The 27,867-nt window shown below is 33.6% G+C and overlaps 1 protein-coding gene across 1 annotated transcript in view; it reads right to left on the bottom strand.

The window, feature by feature from the left end:
- LOC145255657 (ran GTPase-activating protein 1-like) overlaps window positions 1–23,072 on the bottom strand; it is a 91,368-nt gene extending 68,296 nt beyond the window's left edge. Inside the window, exons 1-3 of the mRNA XM_080114211.1 lie at window positions 22,676–23,072; window positions 9,648–9,775; window positions 1,316–1,375 (exon numbers count right to left, since the gene is read on the bottom strand). Of these exons, the coding sequence (XP_079970337.1) occupies window positions 1,316–1,375; window positions 9,648–9,775; window positions 22,676–22,829 (342 nt within the window). The 5' untranslated portion in view covers window positions 22,830–23,072. The remainder of the gene's footprint in view (window positions 1–1,315; window positions 1,376–9,647; window positions 9,776–22,675) is intronic.
- Window positions 23,073–27,867: the final 4,795 nt, after the last annotated feature.

The raw sequence follows: 27,867 nt of genomic DNA, 5'->3' as shown, positions 1-27,867 counted from the left end.
ATGGAGCAATTCTGGTTTCTGATTGGTTGCTAGCAGAACATGGCTCCATTTGATTTGTCAGTTCCTATCGCCAGTGTCTACAAGTAGAACCTTTCCACTTTCAGTGATCATATCCTCGTAATGTATCAAAAATATTGTAACAATTTTCATGATTTTTAGAATAAAATATTTTTGTTTCATGATGAGTACATATACCATAAAGATTTTTTCTGTATTTTTTTTTAAATAATTGTAATTCTAAATATATAGGTTTTATGTTTATTTTTTTTTACAGCACCAAGTCATGGTCTCTGCAGGACCGAGCAAAAAGTGTACACATCGGCACTTTTGTCTTAATAGAAGGAACACAGCACTCTTTGCTCATATTTTTGCTCCACATTTCAGCTTACTGGATGGATTAGTATTAGTATTATAGTTATTATACCTGTTTACTGTGCCTCCCCACGTTGGTATTGTGCATCTTTTTGTATATAAAAATGGTCCCATCTTAAAGGGCTGCTTGTTAATATGCTGAACTTAATATAGGATGTTTTATTCATTCAAAATAATCGGAGATGAACATTTCAATGAATTCAATTTTTGTTATATTATCAAATTATGTTCCCCTCGGTCTATACAGGATTTGAAACTGAATTTTTTTTATTATTGAAAGAAAAAAAAAATCTAGCTTGATTTCTACAGGGTTATGAATCATAGTAAGAAGATTCAGTGTATTTACTGTTGAAATGAATCTTATATGAAACAGTAAAAGTTGGTCTTCCTTGATAAATTTATTTTTGTTGCATATTTCAAAAGTCTTGTTGACTGATGAAGTAGCTTGATTTTTAAATAAGAAAATCAAATTTTATGGCTAACCGAGGCGCCACTGTCTCATTTGCAAAACAATTTCAAGACAAAAACCTGCGCAATTATTTTTGTAATATCTATGAATTCCCATTAATCGCTTAAAAATGATTTTCAAAAATGATCAATTTATGTGATTTTAATATATTTTCATTCAGTTATGAGTATGTTCATCATATGAATTTTTCTTCATTGTCGCTTTTTTAATATGGGATGGATTCTGGATAAGTACCAACACTTTTAATGTGAACACACTGATCTTTTCAAACCATAAACAATGGAAGCAAATTCATTTCAAGAGCACAATTAGACACCAAATTATGACCATTCTTTGGTAGGAGATTAGAAAATTTGCAATCTTCTCATGTGTTACATATAATCAAAATTTCAGTATATAACTTAAAACATTTAGATATAATAAATATAAATTTTTCAATGACATTTTAATCAATTTTTTTTTTTTTTTACTTACAAGAGATGGAGGAATTTCCGCATTTGATCTGCCAGTAAACATATCACTCCATAAAGCTTTCTGAAAAATTTAAAAAAAATTTTTTTGAAATGAAAATTCAACATCAATACAAAAATTAATGAGCGATTACAAAATAAACAAATTAAGATACTTGCCCAAAGTAGTGGATTTTGAAACCAACGTATTTACGTGTCATCTCAAAATTAGTATAAATTCCAAAAATTCCAAAAATTCCAAAAAATGATTTGGTAAAAAAATGAGTAAAAAAAAAAAAAATAAATAAAAAATAAAACTTATCGATTTATAATTTTATTGTATGTTTTAACAAAGAAAACTTCTTGAAATCCAGGGGGGGTTAACTGCAAGTGATCATTTTGACAATCTGCCATTTCAAAATACATTGGACCATTACTGTGGATTAGTTTTTTGTAAGAATTAGATCTTATCTTATTTTTAATCAAATTTTCACCCCAAACAAGGTACAGTGCTACTTTAATGTAGGGGCTACTATCATGGACATAAGTTGCAGGGATACTATGTAGGGAGTTGAGCAGCAAGATGTCTGTTCACATCACATTTGGACTTCTGCATGTCAGTGCAGTTGGGGAAGCAGGAATCCAGAAGGGAATTCCAAAGTCTAGCAGTTCTGGGGAGGAAACTATTAGAGTAGAAGGCTTTCTTAAATCTAGGGATCTCTACTGTGTAGGGGTGGGATTTTGCAGTTTGTCAGGGGTATTTACATCGAGGGGGCACAAGGGCTTGCAGTTCGTCGGAGCATCCACCATTAAAATACTTATAAAACAGACAGAGGGATGCAACATTTCGTCGATGGGATAGAGATTGAAGCTTAGTTGACAGTTCAGAACCTATCAGGTTGGCGACTCTCTTTTGAACCCTGCCAAGAGTGAAAAACTAGTAACAGATGCACCCAAATGTGACAATAATACTCCATACATGAGCAAATGGTGGCCTTGTAGAGGTACAGGATACTTTCAGGCGTAAATAAGTTTCTAGCACGATAGAGAGAGCCCACCTTCTTTGCAGCAGCCTCGGAAATGCTCTCGATGTATCTGTTCCAACTCATGTTCCCAGCACATTTTTTACTGGATCATTTTTTTGTAATTTTTGGAATTTATACTAATTTCGACATGACACATAAGTACGTAATAAGATTTTCACTTGACATGCATTGGTTTCAAAATTCACTATTCTGTACAAGCACCTAAATTAAACAGTAACTTTTTATCCCCCCCGCACCTCTAGCCATTTTTTTTAAACCATGACAAAATCCAAGAGCATCAAAGGACTAAGGTTATGTCAACATGTGTTAGCAACATATCCATGTATCAAAATAATAGACTAGACTTTCAATATTTGGTTGCACAATGAATCTAGAATGAAGTGAATGACTCCAGTTTAAAATTCTGAATCCAGATTTGTCCTACTGAAGACTTTGACGACGTTCACACGGGATGAGTTGAGCTGACTCTTCATATAAAACACACAGCATCCCAGATGAACGCAGACTACACATGACGGTTGGCAATGGCCAGGATAGTTATCGGCAATCAATCCAAACCTGTAGACCCGAGATTGATTTAACGTCAGTTTTGATGGTATGTAACCACGTCTTCAGCTAGCCTCCCGGACGTGATCACTGATCTTGGGAGTGACTCTGAAGCTATTGCTTTGTGGATGAACTCTTCTGGGTTGCGGTGTGCAGCGTGGCCAAACCAACAAAGTCTCCTTTTTAAAAGAGACTCCAGATTTGTGTATTAGAAACAAAATATCTCCATTGAATCATATGTAAAAGTTGAATATTAAATGTAGCAGCAAATCCTGAGAACATGTTTATCAGGAAAAACAGTTGGAAGTAAGTCATACACCATTACTTTGACTGTACAATTCCTACAGCTATGAATATAGAAAACGGAGTTATTAAACCAGACATAGTGATATGGGACAAGAAGGAGAAAGAAGCAACCTTGGAAATTAGTGTCTCCAATCATATTAGGTTAAACCGAGCTGAGAAGGGAAAGATAGAATGTCAAGGTCATTTGTACAACAGGAAAAGAAACTGGAATCTTAAGATTGCCATCATTCCAGTAATTATAAGAGAAACCAAATTTATGAAAGAATTTCAAAAACTACCTGGCAAATATATCTGGTCAACTGCGTGCAAGATAGATATAAACAATTAAAATTTTTAAAAGATCTCCTGGTTGGAATGAGATGTATGGTGAATGTCTGGCATCTAGAAGGATGCTTCATTCCCAGTTAGAAAATTATGAAGAAAAATATAAATGTTTGAATTAGAAGAGTTTGAATTATCTACTGAAAATCATCCTCAAATGTCTTCAGCCTCTCTGTATAATGGTTTGTCAGACCACCCCAACACGATAATACTTCATCTTGCAAATAAACCTTGACGAAATATTAAAAATAACATAATATTTGGAGGCTAAATAAAATCCTCTCAACACAGCTATATACAGTCTCATACAAGAAATGACGCACCTTCTCCAAATGATGTTACCTCAAGTAACGGCACTTAGCTGAATACTCAACCAGACTAGATGAATTCTTCTAGAATCCGGTAAGACTGTCCTAGGTATGATTTTAAAGACATTTGGTGGTGAGGCCCCATATAGGTGCTGTGAGGAATACAGAGTTGCCACTTAGTTACCATTTGCACTCAGGTCCATTTTAACACATAGTGGTAATGTGACCCGATGGGGACCGAGTGATGCCAAGAGACCTTGCTAGTTGATTAAGGAACAGCTTATCGCCTGGGTGGTCTCATTGACACGAATTCAGAGGAATTCGCACGGCTGAATTTTAATGATGATGATGGTTTGATGAATACGTCTGTTTCTTGGTGGATAATCAAAATGATCTCCTCTCCCCCTCGCCGGGAATACCACAGCGCGTGTCAACGCCAGAATAAGTCATAAAAATAATTCCAAAAATTAACAGACGGACTGTGTTGATAGATCACCGATAGAGATGTCGTCCAATGACGGAGGGAGAGACTACCCGAAGACCCACATGGTAGGTCCGTTGAGGCTAATTGGGCGTGACATCTCGCATTCCTGGCATGAGAACGTTTATTTCCTCGCTGATGGAGCGGAGGAGGTGGGGGAGAGAAGGTGAGAAAGGAAAATCTTTTCTTTCCTTTTCTTTTGCTTAAGATAAATGTAAGGGTCGCTTTTATTATTTTCTTTTCCTTCGGCAACCAAGCAAGCCCTTACTACCCCCCCCTCCGAACAAAGGCGTGGCTGCTGATTGGTTGACCGCCACTTGTGAGCATACTTGGAGAGGTGAGGGGGGTTACAGCTAGCAATATTGATAAAACGAGGTGAGGAAGGGGAGAGAGAGATTCTTTTTTTGCGACACGTTCCAATATGCGTGTCTCTGTCAGCTGATCCTTCCCCGTAGACTGACGGTAGAAGAAGAACGAAGTGCTTGGTAAAGGAAAGAAAACTGCCAGCCCTCTGTTGTATGACGAGGCCAGTGTGTAACTATTATTTGTAAAGTCGAAGACAATAATCAATTCTATGTTAAGAAAAACCAATTAAGTTTTGACTTTCTTTCTTTAATTGGAAACGCCGTTGTCAATGCAATATATTTCTCCGATAGCCCAGGTGACGTTTGGAAGCTGATTTGAAAGCGGAACTGGAGAGCGACCGACGACGACGGAGACGAATTCGACCATTAGACAAAAACACGGGTGACGCCACAGCTGCATCTCAACCCACAAGCCTGTGCACCTGAGCTGCCTTGTAGGGATTACAATTTGGTGCCGATGATCCAGGAGATCTCGTTTCGTTAAGAGACGTGTGAACAATTTCCACGGGCACACGATTTTCTTTTCTCTCAAAAACACAAAATCTCCCTGTGAGAGAAAAGAAGGAAAATTGGAAAAAAAAAAAAAAGAAGAAAACGAACGTAAGAAAAGTATACCGTTCCTATTTCTTTTTAGAGACTCTGAGAGCATAGCCAGACCACAGACTTTGGTTGGTCGACTATAGGGTCTGGGCCAGCTCGCGTAAACAGCTACCTAGCGACAGAAGACAGCAGAAGGAGCAGACAGTAAGAGACAGGGTAAGTAACCTTTTGGCCCCCTTTTCATTCTTTGCTCAGTTTTGGTGCTCGGTCTGTGTTTAGAATTTTGAATTTCAACTTTGCACTGAGTTGACAGTAGTTTTGTTGCTGGGTGATAGAAAGAGCGTGAGTGGAGAAAGGCGATGGGTTCTCGGGGAGAAAGCGAAGCAAACTAGTCAGTTGGGGAGGGATCAGTAGAGACCGTAGAGGTACAGATGACCATGGAGCGACCACTGTAGGGGTTACAGTAACACATGTTAGGACATCTGGTGCGACCAAATTAGGCTGTCTGATGATACTGGCTTCTTGACTAAAAATGCACCAAACATTATAGGCGACTGCCTGTGAATTTACATTCCCTTTACACTTCCTCCTTTGGAGGAAGCCAGTTCAACCCACCTAGGATGAATGCCATACACTAGCAGTATCAGAATTTTTTGTGAAAATAGCGAATAATTCCACCCCATCTTTCCAAGCTTATAACTCCTCGAAAAATGCAATTCAAGCCCTAATTTTTTTTTTCAATTAAAGGAGCAAGGACCAAGATTTCATTAAAAAAAAAAAAAAAAAAAAAAAAAAACGTGTTTTTTTTTTAAAAAGGTTTTAAACTTCGGACTTTACAGGTAAAATTCGACGAGAACACGATGTCCGTTTTTTTTTAAATTTGAATATATTATGTATTGACCTTTTCTCTTCAATTTGTGAGTAAATAATTATGTACTTATCCGAGTCGAAATTAATTATTTTTAGACATTTACAAAATTGGAGGCGTGAATTATTCGACCCCCTGTCTTTCCAAGCTTATAACTCCTCGAAAAATGTAATTCAAGCCCTAATTTTTTTTTCAATTAAAGGAGCAAGGACCAAGGTTCCATTAAAAAAAAAAAAAAGAAAAAAGAAAAAACAAATAACGTGGTTTAAAAAAAGGTTTTAAACTTCAAACTTTACAGGTAAAATTCTACAAGAACACGATGTCCGTTTTTTTTTAAATTTGAATATATTATGTATTGACCTTTTCTCTTCAATTTGTGAGTAAATAATTATGTACTTATCCGAGACGAAATTAAGTATTTTCTTTGTAATAGACACTGGGGGGGGGGGAACCGTGAATAAAAAAAAAAAAACGTTTGTCTAAAATATTATATTCGGTTTATTGGAAAGAACATAAAATTTCACATTGACCCTGAAAATATCGTAAAAATAGAATCAATAGAAAAATTTTGATAGATTTTTAAAATTTTAAAATTTAAAAATATTGAGTTTAAAAATTTAAAAATATTGAGTTCGGAAAATTCATTACTGTTTAAAAAAAAAAAAAAAATATTTTTATTACTTTTAAAACAACTGTAATAGTTTATTTTGGAAGTATAATCCATAAAGAAAATAAATAACCCACTTTTAACAGAGAAATTACGAGATTTTTATATTGTATTCGCAGTTTCGTGTTAGGGGTGTCAAAAATTCCTACAAAAATTCTGATACTGCTAGCCATACACCAACAAAAACAACAGATATACTAAAACCACAAGAAAGATATAACATATTTGGAAAAGGAAAAATAATGTTCTTTACCGGCTTAACGTTTGAGAAGTAAAGGAGAATTTTAGTTGAACATTTGAATATCTATAATATATATTTAGTAATGTGATTGATAATTTAAAATTCAAATTAGAATTAAAAATTAAAAATCTGTTTCATAAGAAGGAACAACAACAAAGTCAATAATTTGTACGATCGTTTCGGAAACGATGTTTTTATTGTGATAGACATTAAGCCACGGACAATAATTTTGACATGTTTTTTTAAACAAAGTCTCCTCATCAGCAAAAGTATTGGATGGGTTTTTTTTTATATGTAAAAGACGCCATAAATAAACCTAGCAATTTTTAAGTAAGGCAGATGTATCTTTATTTTTCACCTTTTGAAAACCGTAATTATCGTCAAAGCATTCATTTGGATGTTGATTGTAGCTAATAAATGTACCTATATATATATATATATATATATATTATAGAGATATTTAGCACCAGGAAATGGACCCTTGATTTCAGAGACCTAACACTGAAGTAAAAAAAAAAATAAATAAATAAAAAGACAAAATATTAAGGTGATATCAATGTTGTTTATCATTTTGGTTTGATTTTTTACTTTATCCTGTATCAATATCTGGATGTGAATGTGTTAGAAACCAAATTGTCTACATAAAGGCAAGATAAAATAATATTGAAATTTTTAACTAGAATTTGAAGTTAAAAAATTAAGCTAATGTGTCAGGAGATTGAGTCATGACAAGAAATCAATGTGGCAAAAAAAAAAGCAACATAGATCCTGCCTCTTGGGTGTTCCACATCAGAACAAACAGACGTCTTTTTTCAGGGCTCTTCCATTCAATTCTTTAAGAGAGATGGCCAGGAAGAAATTGATATTACGCAAGTGTCTTGATGAACTTGATAATTCACCATGGAAAGAAAACCATCTTTATTTTTTTTAATGGAAGTCGCTCTAGACAAGGCATAAAGTCACTTGCTGTAAAAAGCTAAAGAAATTGTTGCTTTGTTAAGAAAATTGCTAAAAAAAATTGTTGCTTTGTTAAGAAAATTGTTGGATTGTTAAGAAAATTGTTAAAAAAATTGTTAGTTTATTAAGGAAATTGCTTAAAAAAAATTTCTATCATGAGATACAACCGAATATATGGTTTCAATATATTTACCAGCCAGCAGCATTCACCCTTAGGTAGGTTAAACAATCTTCCTCTGTAAGAGGAAGTTTCAAGGGAATAATAAATTTACAAGCAGTCTCTCAGTCACATGTATATTCCGGTCAGCGGAGATAACATTAAATTTTGGCAGTTCTTGCAAGGAGATATCGAGGTCTTCCTACATACAGCACTTGGTATTCTTAAATCATCACCCATCTGGTACTGACTAGCCTCAATGTTGCTTAACTTTGATGCATAATATTACTTTCTGATTATTTATTGATTTATCTCATTCGGATCAGTTCTCTATAATACAAAGGACACTACTTTCATACAAATGTTAAACTTATTTGTTGTGTTATTGATTTTTCAATGCTATAGTCAACAAATTGATTTTTTAAAAATATATCGTTTTAAGCAAATACAATATTATGTACTTAAATGTCATGTCGAAATTAGTAATATATACAAAAATTCATCAAGTAAAACAACTACTATTGTGTTTTTAGTAAAAAAAAAAAAAAAAAGCCTATTGCTATAGATAACAAATATCTAAAATATTTCTCTGAGTTATATCCCCTGCATGTAGACTCCTACCACCTACTTTAAGAAAAATGCGATTTTGCCCAATTTTACGTAAAAATTACTTTTAACTATAAATAACTTTCTATTCAAAGATTTTTCATAATTTTTGGATATATTACTATTTTCAGTATGACAATTAAGTAAGTAATTTTGTTTAGAACAACATTAAAAAATTGATCTGTCAACTCTCTTAATAAGCACAGATTTTTCTGTCGAAAAATTTTTTTGCACTATTCAGAAAAATATTAGCTTTCAAAACATATTTGTTAATCTATTATATAAAAGGCAAAGTGTGTGTGTGTGTGTTTGTATGTCTACCAAAAACTTTTGACAGACGCATCGGACTGTGACAAAATTGGTATCATTTGTCTTGGATGACAAATATCGAAAAATTGGCCACAAACATTAATTTTCTTCACTGTAAACTGGGCCGTTTTTTTTTACAAGGAGGGGTTATTTTTTTTCGTCAACATTTTTGCAAGTTATTCAAACCTCACGTCAACAACTTTGCATAAAAGACATTATTTTGACCACTCGTGACGTCACAATCGTGGTGGCCGCATCGATAAGACCGTTTGCTTTTTTCACCTTCTTTCCTCCTGCACGTTACGGGTTCGAGCCTACCTACTACTAATTTTTTTTTTTTTTGCTCAACCAACACCAATACACACACCTCAACATGCCCGGGCAATGCCAAGCACCTAAGCTAGTTAAATATATTTCTCATTGCATAGAATTTTCACGGATCCTGATAATTGTCAAATAATGGTTATACGTAAATTTCGTGCTCTCGCTCAATCATCATCATCATCATGATGTATGGACTAAAAGTTATATCATTTTAAGTGTTTTTATATCAAGCTACAAAATACCTTGGCTTACGTAATCAAAGTGTTAAAGCAACAGGCTGGACAAAAGCAATTCAAGAAAAAAAAAAAGCCTTACTTTAAATTCCGGATGTTTGTTCAATGCTTTGCCAATTTCCTCTGCTGCTTCCCTTCCAACGGTGTTTCCTTCAAGTCGAAGGGTCTCCATTTTCGGAAACTTTTCGATGGCTTCAACGATTTCTTTTGCTGTTAAGAGAAAAATAAATATATAAACAAAAGTGCAACAAATTAAATATTCATCATTATATTCGGTGTAACGTTGATTTTGCTTGTATTGGACAGCTTTAAGAAATTGACTTTCAAACTAACCTATCTCTGGCCGGGTCTTTATATATTCCTCCTCCTCTCAATCCCATTTTTATCACTTCCTCCCATGTTTTACTTGGCCTTCCCCTGCAAATCCAACAATGCTACTTCAACTGTTCTACATATACTGATCCCAAAACTTTACTCCATTATCTCAATGTGGCCAAACCATTAAAGTCTCCTATTCTGCCATACTCTATAAAACCACACCCAATGCAACAGAATGCTAAAGACAACAGTGCGCTTTTAGATGTCATGGTGAGAGGTACATCCACATGAACACAACAAAGATGGCGTGAATATTTTGCCTATAATAAAAATGAAAAATATATCAATTTTATGCTGATTCACTCTTCTTTTACTTCCAAATAAATCTATCTCTGGCCAGGTCTGTATCTCTTAAGTTCATGTTTTATCTTTTCGGCCAATGTTTTCATTGACTTTCCTCTGTGAACTGAACCTGCTACCTCAACTGTTCTGCATCAACTAACCAAAGAAATCTCATCTAATCTTCCTCTGAGGTCATCAGAACTAATAATAATCACATATCCATCGTATCATTCTTACATCATTTTCTGGCAAGTTAAACGCTCAACAAAAAGGAGTATTTCGATTATTCAGAATACTGTTCTCACCTTAAGTGTCAATCCAACATTTCAGTCAATGTAACCTTATTTTATATCCAAGATTATTAATTGTTATTTAACTCCTTTCTTCACTGCCTCAACTTTTAGCAACCTACACCTCACTGTATGGCATACAAATAAATATATATCATTCGTTATTCATCGAAGGATCTTGCTTTCCTTAGCGATACTTTTGTTAAAGATTGTCATAGGAATCATTTTTAGATTATGTGAAGCCCAAACCCACATGACCCACCACTCACCAATAACATTACTATCACAGCCCTGGGCCCTCAACCTCTATTAGTAAGCTTATTTACCAAACTTCCACTTTCAGAATTTTTTTTTTTTTTTTTAAAAGCTATATATCATTTAAAATTAAAACATTCAATATAAAAAAAAAGTTTATAAAATTCATTTTTTTTTTTTAACAGATTCAATTTTTTATTGAATTTCTTTTGAAAGGTTTTGGGCAGACATATTTTTTTTTGTATCTACCTTTGAATAATTGCCTTCAGGTTATCATTTGATTGATTAATTTGAGTCACGTGACAGTTTGAAAATAGAAACATTCAATATGAGCAACTTTTCTCCAGATGAGCAAACTTTGAAAAATAAGAAAACTTCCACATCTATAAAAAATATATTAGGTTGCCCCGTTCATAAACACTTGCAAAAAATTTAATTTTTAAGCAATTTTTAATTGTTTTTTTTTTTTCATTTATATTTTTATAGTGATCTTCATCTTTCTATTCCAGATGGCAATTGATAAAATTGAATTGCAAATTTTGATTTGTTATTGCTGCTATGAAAAGTTAAAGCAAAAGTACCCGGCTCTGATCAATCGAAATTGTGCTTTGATGAAGTAAAACAATGTTAAGCCACACACCGCCATGAAGACTAAAGACAAGTTTGAAGAGCTGGACGGCATTGAGGTTTTGCCACATCCAGTCTACAGTCCTGACTGTGCTCCATGAAATTATGGGTTTTTCTGTTCAATGCAACACTTTCTGAAGGCCTGCTGATTCGACATGTTTGATGAAGTTGAGGAAGTGTGTCAAGAATTCTTTGATTCAAAGTCAACTGAATGGTACTTTGACCAGATCCAAAAGCTTGCAGATTGATGGCAGAAACTTTTAGAAAATTATGGTCCTTATTGAGGATTTTTTTTTTTTTTTCGTTATTACTTGGCGAGTAAAATTAAAATTTTTTGCAAGTGTTTACGAACTTTCGGGACAACTTAATATTATAACAGTGTGAGTCGTAAGTATTTTAAATATTGACTTCTTACTTTTTTAGATCCCATATGAAAAAATTTAATAAATTTTTTTAGATCCCATATGAACAAATTTAATAAATTCTTTTAGATCCCATATGAACAAATTTAATAAATTCTTTTAGATCCCATATGAACAAATTTAATAAATTCTTTTAGATCACATATGAACAAATTTAATAAATTTCTGGTTCTGTAATGTACTATTTTGTCATCTTATTTTAATCGTTAAATTGTTACCGAGAAAAAGAGCGCAAAGATGAACATGTCCTAGGCTTAAAAAAAAATTTTTTATCACTACTGCAATACGAGCAAAGATAACATTTTTTATAGTGGGGAATCCAGCCTCTTCAAAAAAGGGCTCACTCTGAATGCATGTAAAAATTTGCCACTCATCAGCATTAACTGGTAGAGAACACCCCAGACAATCAGCAATAATCCAATTCACCTTCAGAGGGAGAAAGTAATGTCTAAAGGATGGTCTCCTGAGATCAAAACAATGGTGAGGGCCCTTCTATATAGTAAGTACTGCAATACAACCCCTAATATTAATAATTCTTTTGCATCTATATATTTTGATGCTAATAATGTATATTTGGAAGTGTTTTATTACCTATCTATCTACATAATATATCTATATACATATAAAGTTGAGTTTTTCTTGCTCTGACATTGATATTAAAAGCCTACTTTTTCTATTTAAAAATGATTAAAACAAACTTGAAATACTTAGTCATAAATATGCGAGTGACTACATGAGTGTTAACTAATTTGCATATTCCTTTAAAAAAAACAAAGAAAACGAGCATTCATTAATTACTTAATAATTTTTATGGTTTTAGTTTCATTTAACTATTAAGCTGAAATTTATGTATAGTTTCTACATTCTGCATAGCATTGAAGATGAAAACATTCTAGTACACACACATTTATATATATATATATATATATACATATATATATAAGTGACGTCAGTGTGCGTGCAAAAAGTTTCTACCAAACTTCTTTGAATATTTGGTCTACAGAGTTGAAATTGAATTTAAAGGGTATTTGCCTTTCAATTTGGCTTTCAGCAGCAAAATTTGCTGGTAAGGAGTCAAAATTGGAAACAAAATAGTTGACCTTGGCAGAGTAAGTCGAATAAAACATTACATTCGGTGTTTATTTTGCACATACTCAAAATCAAATATGTATAGGTCAAATTAGCTTAATTTTTAACTTTTTGTATCCATCTGTTGGTAGCTTAGACGGTAATGATGTTGAAAAGAAATAACAATTTGCAGCGGTAAACATTTTTGTTTTGATTCAAGCAGATGGTACCCAGGTCATATTTTTGTTATAACATTTGAAATCATTACTATATATTGGATAATAATCAAGAGAGAATTGGCTCTATAATAAGATCGGCATGAATTAAAATATAATATACGTATTTTACAACCAAGTAACGCTGGGCAGTCTGCGAGTATATATATATATATAAAAGTGGTCTTGTGGAATGATCTCTACCAAACTGTCAATTTTTGGTCTACGGATTTGAAACTTGATATATAGAGAATTTGGATCTATGGAACGAATTTGATTTGTTTTTTTAGCTGGTAAAACTAGCTGCTAAGAGGTCAAAATTGAAAAGAATTGGAACTGGGCAGACATAAGTAATTTCAATGCATACACAAATATACATTTATACCTTTAGTTTTTTTTGATTTTTCTTTTTAGTTTTTATATGCATAGGGACTTAGATCAGATGTAATGAATGCTGAAGAGCTACATGTTTTGGTTTCGATTCTAACTGATGGTACCCTAGACTTTTTTTTTTTCAACTTTTGAAATCACTACTATATATTGGGTACAATATAATAATCAATAGAGAATTGGCTCTATAATAATGAATTAAGGAATACGAAATCTGCATAAATAAAAACATTTAAGAGTATTTTACAACCAAGCAATGCAGGGTGGTCTACTATTGTTTATATTTATATCATTTTTCAGAAACATTTTTATATCGTTTTACAAATTATTTTGTGTCAGTAATTGCAGGATCAACGTGTCTTTCTGATACATACAGGATGTCCCAAAATTAATCACCCAGTTTGATGCTAATTCATATTTCAAAATGGATGGTTGATTTTAGGACACCCTATATATTAATATAAAACTCAATCTTTGCATGTTTGTGCACATTGTATGACGTCATCGACCCAAACGGATGGAAGACATCATTTATGACGTCATAAACAATAAAGTAACAAAGGGATGACATCACCCATAAAACGGAGAACATGTAGTGAGCGATGTTTATTTTTCGCATATGCACGCAGATATTAATGAACACAGACACACAACTTTTTAATTATCGTCTGCTTATCAAGTATAGACTTACTTATTGAGATATCATAAACCTTTCTCATCAAACTTTCTTTAAATGAAATATTGATTCTTAACTTTTTAGTGAAATATAATTTGTATAATTGAGTGGAAAAGGTTTTACATCGATTTTTAGATTGTGAATAATTCACAGCCATTAAATTAAATTCAGGTTTCTTCAATATTTTAGCTAAAGAATGTCATGTTATGTTATGACGTCATAAATGATGAAGTAACAAAAGGATGACATCATCCGTAAAACAGAGAACATAGATAACATGTAGTGAATGATGTTTATTTGTTGCTGTGCATGTCTCCTTGCACATACATTCACCTGAATTTAAAAAAAACAAAAAAAAAAAACATTTGAAACCAATCAGATGCATTCCTCTAAATTTATAAAAATTGCCATTTCCAATGCATCTTGGATGCTATAAAAAGCCAGATTTTTCTTTAATGATCAATTGAGCCAAAATCCACGACAGACCTAACAACTACATCTTCTCAGCATCTCTCCCCTCGCTTCTGTCAGGCATTGGGAGCACTGTAATCTTAATTCACACATCCGGTCATAAGCATACACACACAAACATTAATGAACACAGACACACAACTCAAACATTATCGTATAAACTATTCATTGAAATATTCCTTACTCACTGAACTTTATTTTTACTGTGAAAATAAATAAACTTTGACTCTTATTAACAACTTTTAATGAAATATAATTTGTATAATTGATTGAAGAAATTTTACAATTACAATTTTTAGATCCGCAGTTGTTAAATTATCGATTCAGGTTTCTTCAAAGAATGTCTCTTGTTTAAACAAGGACTCCCTAAAAAGTTTTCATTAAAAACGTCTCTTTAAAACCGACTCTCTCCAAAATATCTTCTGCCCAAATTGGAACTGCTAAAAAAGGACCCTCCAAACATCCATATATTTTACATCTGCAAGTAGTTGCGGAGTTGGATGGTAAAAGTCCTCAACTCTGACTTCTAGAATTCCTAGGATGCAGACTCCGACTCCTTTGATATCTTCGACTCAGACTCCCACTCCTTGACCCCTATGTAAAAATCTATTCTGCAGATCCATATAGCAGCCTCCCACACCTATTCAGCAAGCATTTTATAAATACTTTTTTTTTATATTTTTTTTACATTTAACATTCACTTGTATGATGAATATACTCACATATACACTAAACCAGCTTTATAGAATAAGTTAAGATAATAAAGGGATAAAAAAACACTTCTCATCGGAAGAGGGGAGAAAAGACATAATATACAGAGCAGAAATTTAAAAAAAAAAATAACATTGTCTTTATGGAAAGAGGATTAAAGGAAAAACAGGGAAAGCTATAAAGGGCTATAATAGCCTGGGTTGTTCCTTATTGATTGATTGATTTAGGCGTGTTTTTTGTTTTTTTTTTCAGATAGGATTGTAATTCCAGATCGATCCTGGACTAATCCAATTGCCAAATTTCATTTGATTCAGGAACTGGATAACTTTCTGGTTACAATCCGATTGTTATCTAATGTAATCTACAGTGATCTCATTCAAAGACAGAATTTTCATTGAGCCTGTGCGACATAACAACCAAAACAGCTGTCCAGACAGGATTTGCAGCGATCCAACGGACCGAAATATCTTGAAGTACAAACAGTACAGTACAAAATATGATATATCTCCAAAAATAAAAGCAAAAACCATACAAAAACTGCTAAATTGTGCAACTGGTAAAACCAAACAGGAAAACAATGTAAAAAAAATAAATAAATTTATTGGACTGTCGGAGTCGAAGAAAAAAAATTCTGACACCGACTACTCTTAGAAATCTGACTCAGACTCTAGTTAAAACCTCCGATTTCCTCCGATTCCAACTCCACAACCCTGGTTTTACTTATTTACATCATGTCCAATAATATTTATATATTGTTTTACAAATTAGTGTAGTTGAAATATCAACGTGCGTTTCTCTTTTATACATACATAGTGTCCCAAAACTAACTACCTATTTTGATGCTCATTTATATTACAAAAGAGATGGTCAATCTCTGAGACACCCTGTATATCGAGATATACGACTAAAACTGTATCCTTGCACGTTTATCTCTCTATGCATTGTATGATATCTACTAAAACAAACGAAAGACATCATTTAAGACTTTATCTGTAAAAGAAAACATAGAAGACACATGACCATAACAGTCACAGATTGTCTATTTGTAATGTGATTTTTTTTTTTTTACGAAGAAGTCACTAATTATCAAGGCCCGAAGGCCCGAAGGCCACTCAAGGATAAGGGTTAATGAGTGTATGGTGATAACCGGGACAGCAGGGTAGTAATAGCTAGTGGTGGAAATAGGGTAGAAATGGATTATTTAGGGGGACAGCTCAACAAGAACTTGTTTACATTGGACTTGAAGACAATATTATAGTCAGTTGGAAAGCAGGCTAGTAGAACAGATTCATAGGCGGACAGTTCTAGGAATTAAGTTTTATTCGTAGAATTTGCATTTAGATTTAGGCATTGAGAGTGGAGGAAATTGTTTATAATCGTAGCTAGATGAGTGTTTATTTGTAAAAGTTGTTTTTATATTTAATTTGATTACTTTTAATACTTTTTTTTCGGCACTTCTGCATTACACGGACGGCGTCATTGTTAGGGGATGATAACTCAAATTTTTTCTTAGTCAAATAAGACGGCAAATAAATAACAAACAAGATTCTTTTTTTGCGAACACAAAAATATTGGAAAACCAAAACATTGCATAAAGATGTATCAATATATAATTGTAAAAACATTGAAAAGTCTGCATAAGAAAACATAATTTTAATAAAACAATTTTTACATTAAAGCAACACTGAATTTGCCCCACCGAAACATTTTTTGAATTGAAGTAAAATTGGATTTTTTTCCGAATGATTTGATTTAAATGAAACATTTTTCAAATTAAAAACAACATTGGCCCCCCCCCCCCGAAACATTTTTGAATTAAAACTGTGTAAAATAATATAGTTTAAATTTTTTGTGGCATCTATTGAAGGGTCAAAAAAGTGATAAATATTATATGTTACAGTTTTAATTTTTAAATTAATAAACAATTTGAATGGAATTTGAATAGAACTTGGTCGACTTATTTCACTTTTGAATCAGGTTGAAACTTACAGACTGAGAAGCACTGCCTGGCAACAATTTAGCGTAACGCACAAAAAAAAAAAAAAAAAAATTACGCCATCCGTGTAATACAGAAGTGCCCATTTTTTTGTTTTGAGTGATACAAAACAAGGTGAAAGTGCACTGGTTGACCACAGGAAAACTTCTGTTTAAGAATTTGGGATTAAATTGTAAAGTTACAGAATAGTTAAAAAACACCCTCTGCTTCCCATGTTAAATAATAGGCTTCTATATAATTAACCCCAAAACAGAACACGTTCAGCAACAAATACAAACATCTTAAAAGGTGGTCAACCAGCACACTTTTACCCAAAGCAATAACCTGTAAGACTCCATTTTGTGAAAATCATGCTTCTTGTCATATATTTACATATTTCAAACATGTTCTCCTTCAGATTAACTGCATTGTGCTAAATAGATTTAATGATTGTTCTTTAAATATTAAAAAATAATTCTTAAGAAACGGTCTTGTCCAGAATTCAACGTATCTGAAAAAAGATTTAACAATCAAATTTTATCACTAAGCAAACGTAGTGATGGATCGGCCATGGTATATAAAAAAGTGGAGGTAACTTAATTTGAACTATCGAGATCAAAACCAATCTTATAATGGATAGGTTTAGTACTAAAATCGTTAAAAAGTGTACATTTTTATTTTCTTAGTTGCAAAAAAAAAAAAAAAAAAATACTTGATCAATTTATGTGATTTTTGGAATACAACATCTTTGTTCTGTAATAAGTATGTACATCATACAAGACTTTTCGGTATTTTCTTTACTTTTAATTACTGCCAATTAACTTGGCCTTCGGGACAAGATCAAAGTGTAGTATCTGTTCTTCAGATGCTGCACTTCTATTTCTTGTTCTCTTTCGGTGGAGGAGAAATCCTTCACGACTGAGACAATTTTTATTTTTGTACCTTTTCTCCATGTTAAAAAACGACCCTGGTGTCTAACTCTGTCCCATGGGGAGGCATAGTAAATAGGTACTGCCATAAGTGCCAATCTGAATAACCACCCACATACTTAGTATGGGGAGGGGTGCATTTTTAAACTATTATGTACTTTCACCAAACTATTGAGAGAAAAACAAGCTGCACGTGCATGGTCCCCCGCTGATGCTGCATGCGAGATGATGCCACAAAAATAGTGAAGAAACGATGAATGTGAGAAGTATGAAGAGCTAATGTTGCCTTCACATTTTCGCCAAGTTTCAGAAAAATCTAATGGATGGGGCAAAAGTTATGGGGTAAAAAGTGTCATTTGTTTTGCAATTTAGGAGCATTTGTGACCCCTTTTGAGCTCTTGGGAACACCGAATCTCAGTGAAAATGGACTAACGGTGCAGTTTCACGCCTTAAGACATGTTTGAATTCAGCACCATGAAAAACCACTATATAAACATACATATCAGGTTTTTGAGTAACATGAAAAAAGAGCTCCAAAAAGGTATGTTTTTTTAGCCCTAAAAGTACCAGAATTTTTCCAGGGTCACCCATATTGAATTTATATTAAGAACAATGGCCTCCACATTTTGGCCAAGTTTCGGGAAAATCTAATAGATGGATCAAACGTTGTGGGGCAAAAAGTGTCATTTTGGGGCCATTTTCGACCTCTTTTGAGCCCCTGGGGATGCAATGGGAATTTTTGCAAAAATAATTTTTTACTGTGCATATCTATTTAATGAAATACAATTTGTGGCAAAATTTCAGGAAAAACTAACGGACAGTTATCTGGCAATCATCCAGACTATCGGACGCACGCCACTGTAAAACATAGGACCCTCTCTGGTAAATCGGGGGACCAATAAGTGAAACAACTCCCTTGATTTGAGAAGGTTGAAGGTTAGAGGAGGGTCGGACTCTTTTTTGATTTTACAAGACCTGGTGATGTTTTGGCTCTAGCTTACATCTGCTGCTGGCTGGAAGTCATTTGCATACGTGACAGTTGTTATTTAAGGGTATTACTTCCTTCTAGAGGCAGTTTTTGAGTGGGTCCGTTTGGGGTGTAAACTTGTAATTTCTCTTTTTAAATTGGGCTGTTTATTTTCTTTATAGAATATACTTCCAAAATAAACTATTAAAGTTGTTTAAAAAATAATAGAAATATTTTTTATTTTTTAAAAAAGTGTTTACAAAGTGCCGGCGCACATTCATGCAGCCATGTTTTTTACGTAATGAAATCGATTGAATTTTACGAGTTAAATGTTTTCAATTTGTAAACTTTAAAAATCTATCAAAATTTTTCTAATGGTTCAATTTTTACGATATTTTCAGGTTCAACATGAAATTTTATGCTCTTTCCAATAAACAGAATATAATATTCTAGACCGGCGTTTATTTTTAAATTCACTCCCCCCCCCCTTTTGAAATGTCTATTCAAATGAAAATAATTAATTTTTTCACCTCGAATTTATATATCAAAAATTGAAGATAAAAGATAAAACAAGAACAGTTATTTGCAAATTTATCTGTAAAGTCCAAAGTTTAAAACCCTTTTTTTTTAAAAAACCACATTGAATTTTTTTTTTTTTTTTTGCAAATGAAACCTTATAATCTTGTTAAATTGTTCAGAAAATTTCATAGAATAACAATTTTTTCTATTTCATTCAATGTTTTTTTGTTTTTGATATTTAGAAAAAATTCACTCCATAAGGAAGCAATAAAATATATTAAATTAAAAACTCATGTATTTCTTTGAGAAAAGAAAAAAAAATAAATAAATAAATAAAAAAATTTTTCGAGTGTTTTTTTTTTTTTAATAGGCAAAAACTGATAAGTAAAATGTGACTATTTTTCATTTATGGTGGCCCATATTTACTAACTTTCGTTTACAGCCAGCAATAAAAAGGGAGATTAATTCTGGTGCTTAAGGCCACAAAGTGCTCAACTGGAAGAAAAGGCGGCGTTTGTCTCTCTTTATTCCGGTTGTGAAACATCTCATGTCGCGGCATTTTTTATACTTGCTTAAAAAAGTATTTTATTTAAAAAGGACATGGAATATAAAATATAAATATGGATAAATTCTTAACAATGAAGAATGGAAGTACCCATTGGACAGTATTTTTTATAGGTAAGTGATTTTTTGGAATTTATATATTTTTTTATATTCAAAGTTAAAATTCGTTGATTTTCTTTAAATCTTTAAAGAAAACTGAATTAAAAAAAAAAAAAAACAATATTTGCATAATTTGCTATTAAACCTGTTATTTTTTTAAATTTTGGTCTTTGCACCTTTAATTGTAAAAAAATTTAGGGTTTGAAGCTTCGAAAGATAGATCGAATTATTCAAGTTTTATCACGCATTTTTAATGGCAATTTCTGACACTGCTAGCGCCCGACTCTCTCTTTAACATGGTAAGTTTGGGAAAAGGTGTTATAAATAAAAAACTAGACAAAATATTGTTAGAAACTCGCTCAATATATATTACCGTGACATAGACTGCCATAATCGGTGGGTTTTAATAGTATTTTGTATGTTTTTTTAGTATGTGCACTTATTGATCCGTGCTGAAATAATAACGCTATTATTTAAAAAGCCATTTTTAACATGGGGAGGGTGTTTTGTACCTATTCTATACTTTAACCTTACAATTGAATAAAAAAACAGATCATAAAACTTTAATTAAACTTGGAAATACGATTTAAAAAATAGCGTGGATCAGTAAGTGCACTAGCACCAGTTTTATTTTTAACTCCTTTTCCCAAACTTACCGTGTTAAAGAGAGAGCCAAGCGCCATTTTAAATTTTCCAATACATCTGTAAACATTGTATGTTTTTCGAGCTGAATAAACATGTTACATTGAATAAAAACACAAAAAAATATATCCTGTTTGGTAGAAAAGTAACTTATCTTGCCTTTGATAACATTTATTTGTTATAGATTTGTTTTTTGACAACTTTTTCGGGTAATCTCCAAAAATACCGTTAGGGCTTACAACATGGCCGCCAGAAGAGTCACGTGATCCGGTTGATCCAAAACATGAATCGCCGTATTACGAAACCGGAAAACGCAAATTTAAAGCAAACTTTGACAAACAAGCATAATAATTAAGTACAAAAACAGTTTTTCGATATCATAATAATAAATAATTTCTTTAGAACGGTTATTTAATTTTTTGTTGAGAAACAATCACAGTTTGTTTGTTTTTTAAAACAGTGTTTATAAAAAATATTTTATTCAGAGTTTTTCATAAAAATGATATTTAAAACAAGGTGTTCATTTTTTTTTAAGATGTTATAAAAATATGATGTAAAAAAAAACAGTTTATATTTAAACGAACGTGTGTAGACATTTTGTAAACATTGTTTTTAAAAAATAAAAAATAATACTTCTATTATGTTTTAAACGACTGTAATAGTTTATTTTGGAAGTATATTTCATAAAGAAAATTGACAACCCACTTTAAAAACAGAAATTACGAGTTTTATATATTTTATTCGCAGTTTTTTGTTGGGGGTGTCAAAAATTCCGCCTAAAATTCTGATACACCTAGTCGACCACTTGTTTGTTCTGAATAAAATACTTTTTATAAACACTGTTTTAACTAAAAACAACCTAAGATTGTTTCTCAAAGTTTGCCTATTTTTATAATATTATATCAACAAAAAATTAAATACAAACAAATTGTGATTGTTTGTCAAAGTTTGCCTTCAAGGCTGCGTTTTCCATTTGCACGATTCATGTTTTGGATCAACCGGATCACGTGACCCTTCTGGCGGCCATGTTGTAAGCCCTAACGGTATTTTTGGAGATTACCCTCTTTTTCGAATCTATGTGTACAGTAATACAAACCCAACAAAAGATACCGTAAAAATTGAACTTAATCTAAAATTTGGAACTTTGTTACCGTGCTGACTGCTGAAATAGCATTATTTAGAAAGCCATTTTTAACATGGAGGGGGGGGAGAATATTTTGTAATTATTCTGTACTTTCATCCAACAATTTGATAGCGCGGATCACCCTCTGCACTGCACTGCAGTGGCAGTGCAGAGGGTGATCCGCGCTATTTTTTTAAATCGTATTTCCAAGTTTAATTAAAGTTTTATGATATGTGTTTTTATTAAATTGTAAGGTTGAAGTATAGAATAGGTACAAAACACCCTCCCCTCCCCATGTAAAGAATGGCTTTTTAAATAATAACATTACTATTTACTTCCGGATCACTCTCTGGACTAGTACCAAAAAACCCATATCGTAAAACTTGAAAATACTATGTTAAAGAAAGTGCATACTGCATAAGCACCAAAATCTTATCTACAAATATAGCACGGTTCGTATTCTGTATAAGTACCCTTCTAACTGATCATTTTATCAGTTTTGCTTACCATCTTCGGCTTTGTTCAATTTCAGTCCTCGGCCGGCAAAACTTAATTCAGTTTCGGGGGTTTCTCCATTATTCGTCTCTTCTTCGACGCTCGTCTTCGACAACAAAGATGTCAGGCTGTTCACATCAATGCCACATGAGGTTTCGCTGGACATTTCTTCTTGTTTGCTTTTTCTTTTCTTTTAAAAACTGCTTATGTGCAATAATGCTTGCGTCACGTTTTTGTAAAAAAAAAAAAATCAATCCGTACTAAAACCGCCTTCTGCTATTTTATTTCTGTTTATCGTTTGCGACAAAGAATAAGAAATATTATGGCGGCTACTTTTTTAAAACTGAAACAAGAGCGCTTCCGTTTCGATAACTTTTCCAACTAAAGGTGAGCCAAAAAAAAAAAAAAACACGTGCGTTTACAACTCTCCCCGGTATTGGTAAGTAAATGCGAACCAAGGGAAATAACTCTTATTTCCTTTTTGTCTTTTTACCAAGGGAATAAGAGTGATCGCTCTTGCGAGTTTGTATTTTTTTTTTTTTTTTTTACATGGGGTCACCACTTATCAAGGCCCGAAGGCCACTCAGGGATGGATAAGGGTTATTGCGTGTGCAGTAATCAATGAGATAGTATTGTAGTAATCATTAGTATTGGGGGTTTTGCAGATAGAGTGTCTTACTTAAGGGGGTGGTTTGTCAGGAGTTTGTTTATGTTGGACTTGAAGACGTCCAGGTTGTAGTCAGGTGGGAAACAGGCAAGCGGCAGAGAGCTCCACTGGCGTGCAATTCTAAGAAAGAAGCTTTGCTCATGGAATCTACGTTTGGATTTAGGCACAGATAAAAAGTGGGGAAAATTATTGATAGCCAGAGAGGTGTTTCTCGTGAAAGATTGACGAGGGGGGACGAGGGATTGGAGCTCAGACGAGCACCTGCCATGAAAATAACGATAAAACAAAGATAGGTTCGCAACGTCTCTTCTGTGGGAGAAGGGTTGCAAGGAAGAGAAAAGGGCATCCCCCCACTAAACCACAAAGTCTATTTTGTACTTTGTCAAGGCAGGATAGGCTGTTTTTAACAGATCCTTCCCAGATGTGGCAGCAGTACTCTATCCTTGGACGTACTTGGCTTTTATACAGATAGAGAATTGCATCAGTAGTGAGATATCTCCTGGATCGGTAGAAGGATCCCACCATTTTCCCAGCGTCGTTGGCAACAGATTTGATGCCTTTTCACCTGAATTCTTAAATACAGGGCATACTGATGAGGTTAGAGTTTGTATTATCTATTTATTCATTTTTTTTACATAGGCGTCATAACTTACCAAGGCCTAGAGGCCACTCGAGGATAAGGGTTAAAAGTGTACAGTAACTAATGGGACAATATCATAGTAATCATTAGTAGTGTAAATTTGGTAAATTTGATTACTTAAGTGGAACGGCTCATCAAGAACTTGTTTATGTTGGACTTGAAGATGACCATATCGTAAGCTGGAAAGCAGGCAAACGGAAGACAATTCCACGGGTGTGCAGTTCTAAGAAAGAAGCTTTGTTCATGGAATCTACGTTTAGGTTTAGACACAGATAAAGAGTGGAGGAAATTATTGATAGTGGTTTCAACTAGACGAGTGTTTCTCATGAAAGTTTGGCGAGGGGGAAGGGCATAGATTGGAGCTCAGACGAGCACTTGCCATGAAAATAACGATAAAACAGAAACAGGCTCTCTGTGAGAAAGAGGTTGTAGGGAAGAGAAAAGGGCATCCCCTACTAGGCTACAAAGTCTATTCTGAACACTGTCTTGGACGTACCTGGCTTTTATATAGATAGAGAATTGCATCATCAGTGAGATATCTACTGGAGCGGTAGAACGATCCCATCATTTTTTCAGTGACCTTAGCAACGGATTTTATGTACGTGTTCCATTTCAGATCAGGTGTAAAGGTCAAACCCAGAAGCTTGTCAAAACATGGAGACTCCCCAAGACGGATGCCAGATTGGGAATCAGAACTTTCATGATGTAAAAATAGAAGCTTGGTTTTAGATTCATTAAAAGTAACCGGCCACTTCTTTCCCCATTGTACCACATGCTCAAGATCAGAGGAGAGAGAATCAGAGAGAACGTGGTCATTTATGGACTTTGATGTGTTACCATAGATGTCTTCAACATAAATATCTACGAATGATCTAAGGATGTGATTTGGAAGATCATTGATGTAGATCAGAAAGATAGTAGACCCAGGGTTGAACCCTGGAGGACTCCAGCATTAATACTATGAGCTTCTGATTTCTGCCCATCAACCACTACTCTTATGAACCTATCAGAGAGAAATTATTTAATAATTGAGAAGACATTTCCAGCTATACCATAGCTGGAGATCTTGTGAAGTAGATCTTTATGCCATACCCTATCAAAAGCCTTTGATATGTCAAGAGCAATTGCCCTAGAAAGGAAGCCTCCATCGAGAGATTTGCTAATCCTATAAGATATAACCGTAAGCACATCTGCTGTAAATCTAGGAGAACAGAAGCCATATTGCATGTCACTAAGAAGGTTATTTTTGCTAAGATGGTTGACTATTTCTCTATTTAATATGGATTCCAGTAACTTACTCATGACGCACAGGAGACTTATTGGTCTGTACTGAGAGGGAGATGACTGATCACCTGAATTCTTAAATAGAGGGTATACTGATGAGGTTTTCCAGGGTATTGGGAAGCAATTCTCGTTAAGACATCGTTTTTGGTGTTTGTTTACATATATGATCTTTTAAACCAACACATTTCACATTTCAGGTGAAAACATTAGTACATACTTATGTGTCGTACCGAATATATATATATATATATATATATATATATATATATATATATATATATATTTACTATAAAAATTAAATACCTACAGACACTAGTGTTTCATTCTTTCGGGAATCCTCAGTGCAGGGTGTCATGATTAACACCAGTCGACAGATTCAAACTCGATAACACAAGCCATCTCTGGCTCAATTAGCAAAGACCGTATCCATTTGGCTACCATTAACCCCCTGAAATAATGTTGAATGTAAACATTTTAATTTTAAATGTTCATTTACGTCAGTCAGAGAGTGATCTAATCATTATACGATGATCTATGCATAAGAGCTACATTGACCGACTTAATTCAACTGAAAGTGTTCAACAATAAGAAACGGGTTTCTTAAAGGGGCTGTCATAATTATTATTGACAGAAGTTTGCCATCTCTTCAGTTAAGTATTGTGTGTCTGTGTGCACGTAGGTGACTTTTAATCCAGCTTTAGTCCTACATGAAAGTACACATATGACATAAAAACTTTCCTTCTTGTAAAGGTGATCGCATGATAATATTGTGAATCTTCGAATGTTGTGTCAGGTCACTTTTAGATTTGCAGATTAGACCACAAATATGACAACTTAGCATTGCCGGATGTGCTGAAAAAGCCTCCTCACAAAACTGCCGTTCCTGTGTTTGATTGTGTGATTTCAGATGATTAACAAAACCTGGTTTTGACAAAAGTTTCTGCCACATACAGTTCACTTCAGCTCCTGTTGTAATTTCTCTGACATATTTTCATCCTGCCTTTTTAAAACACGTTTTAAGACAACAGGATCTACATGCTGCTCTTCAAAAATCTTACCAAATTCTCTGATGGTTTTCCCCCACAGTGATCGATCTTTCGCTTGGGCTTCCCAGTTATGTACTCCAGTATTTTCAAGTTGTTTTTCACAGAATCTTTTTCTTGGTTTATGTTGTGATCTTTTACCCCTATCGCGTCATAAAACAGTTGTTTAGGAAGTCGTCCTCCATCCTAAATGACTAGTAGGGGTTCTCAGCATTGCCCGAGTGTGGAGAGATGATGTGGTATAGTGGGTGGAGAGAAGTGTGAAAAAAAAAAAAAAAAGTTTAAACGAACAGTAAAATAATTCAGTTTTTGTTTTAAAAAGAAAAAAAAAATCCTATTATGTGAGCCTCTAAATAAGAAAAAAAGAAAAGAAAGAGTAGGCAGACAGGAAGGCTCGAACCTGTAACACAAAGGAGGAAAAGAAGGTGAAAGAAAGCAAACCGCTTAACCCCCATGGCCACCATGACATACGACTTCGCAGCCGTTCAAAGTAAGCCTAGTCATTTGCAAATGCGTATTTGCAAAAATGTCAGCGAAAAAGTGACCCCTCCTTGTACAAAACTACCCAGTTGAGTGTGAAGGAATGAATGTTTTTGGCCAATTTTTCGATATTTGTCGTCTAAGACATAAAGCTACAAAACGATACTGATCTGGGCAGGATCCGTCGTGTGTGTCGAAAATTTTGTGAGATATATAAACACATACAAATACACACACATTTTGCCTTTTATATGTATAGATTGGGCATTATTCTGTAAACAATCAGAAAAGTTTGGATATTTTTCTCTTTGGTATCGAACTCATTTTTAATGATCGTGTAAATGTATCGACAAACCTCTCTGCCTGTCCACTAAATCAATGTTTATACGTCGGTGTTGTTAAGTATTCAATTGCTAACGAATCACAATAAACTTTAAATTCACTTCCATGGTATTAGATACACTTTATTTAACGCTCTTATATTTACAACAGTCGAGTGTTATTACTTGAAAATCTTTGCCCATTTAGAGTAGCTAATCTATGATCATTAAATAATAACATCCATTTAGTGATCCTGCATAGTCCACATGAATGTGTGACCAAAGGCTGAGTTCTTACTGATGATGACTTCACTGCTGATTAACATCCTTTACAATGTCTTATTAAATACTTAATGTCCTGGTCCATTTCCAGTCAATACGCATAACTTCTTATTAATAATTTAATTCTGGATATACCCGGATGATCAAAACTTTCTTTCATAGGACACCTGGTATTACTACTCTGTGCGACATTTCATCACATATTGAAAACATTTCATCACATATTGTGCGACATTTCGTCACATATCGTGTGACATTTCGTCACATATCGTGTGACATTTCATCACATATTGTGCGACATTTCATCACATATCGTGTGACATTTCGTCACATATCGTGTGACATTTCGTCACATATTGAAAATGGCAATACTTTTAATTTTTTATTCTTTTCATTCCCTTTCTCGTATTTACGTTGGTTATGTACTCATCCATTTTAGCTGCTCTTTTAATTTCTTCCAACATAACTGGTCCTGGATATGATCTTAA

The sequence above is a fragment of the Euprymna scolopes genome, chromosome 31, assembly GCF_053919585.1.
Source record: "Euprymna scolopes isolate OS-2025 chromosome 31, ASM5391958v1, whole genome shotgun sequence".
Lineage (NCBI taxonomy): Eukaryota > Metazoa > Mollusca > Cephalopoda > Sepiida > Sepiolidae > Euprymna > Euprymna scolopes.
The sequence above is the reverse complement of the archived record's forward strand: the minus strand, read 5'-3'. Positions and strand labels throughout refer to the sequence as shown.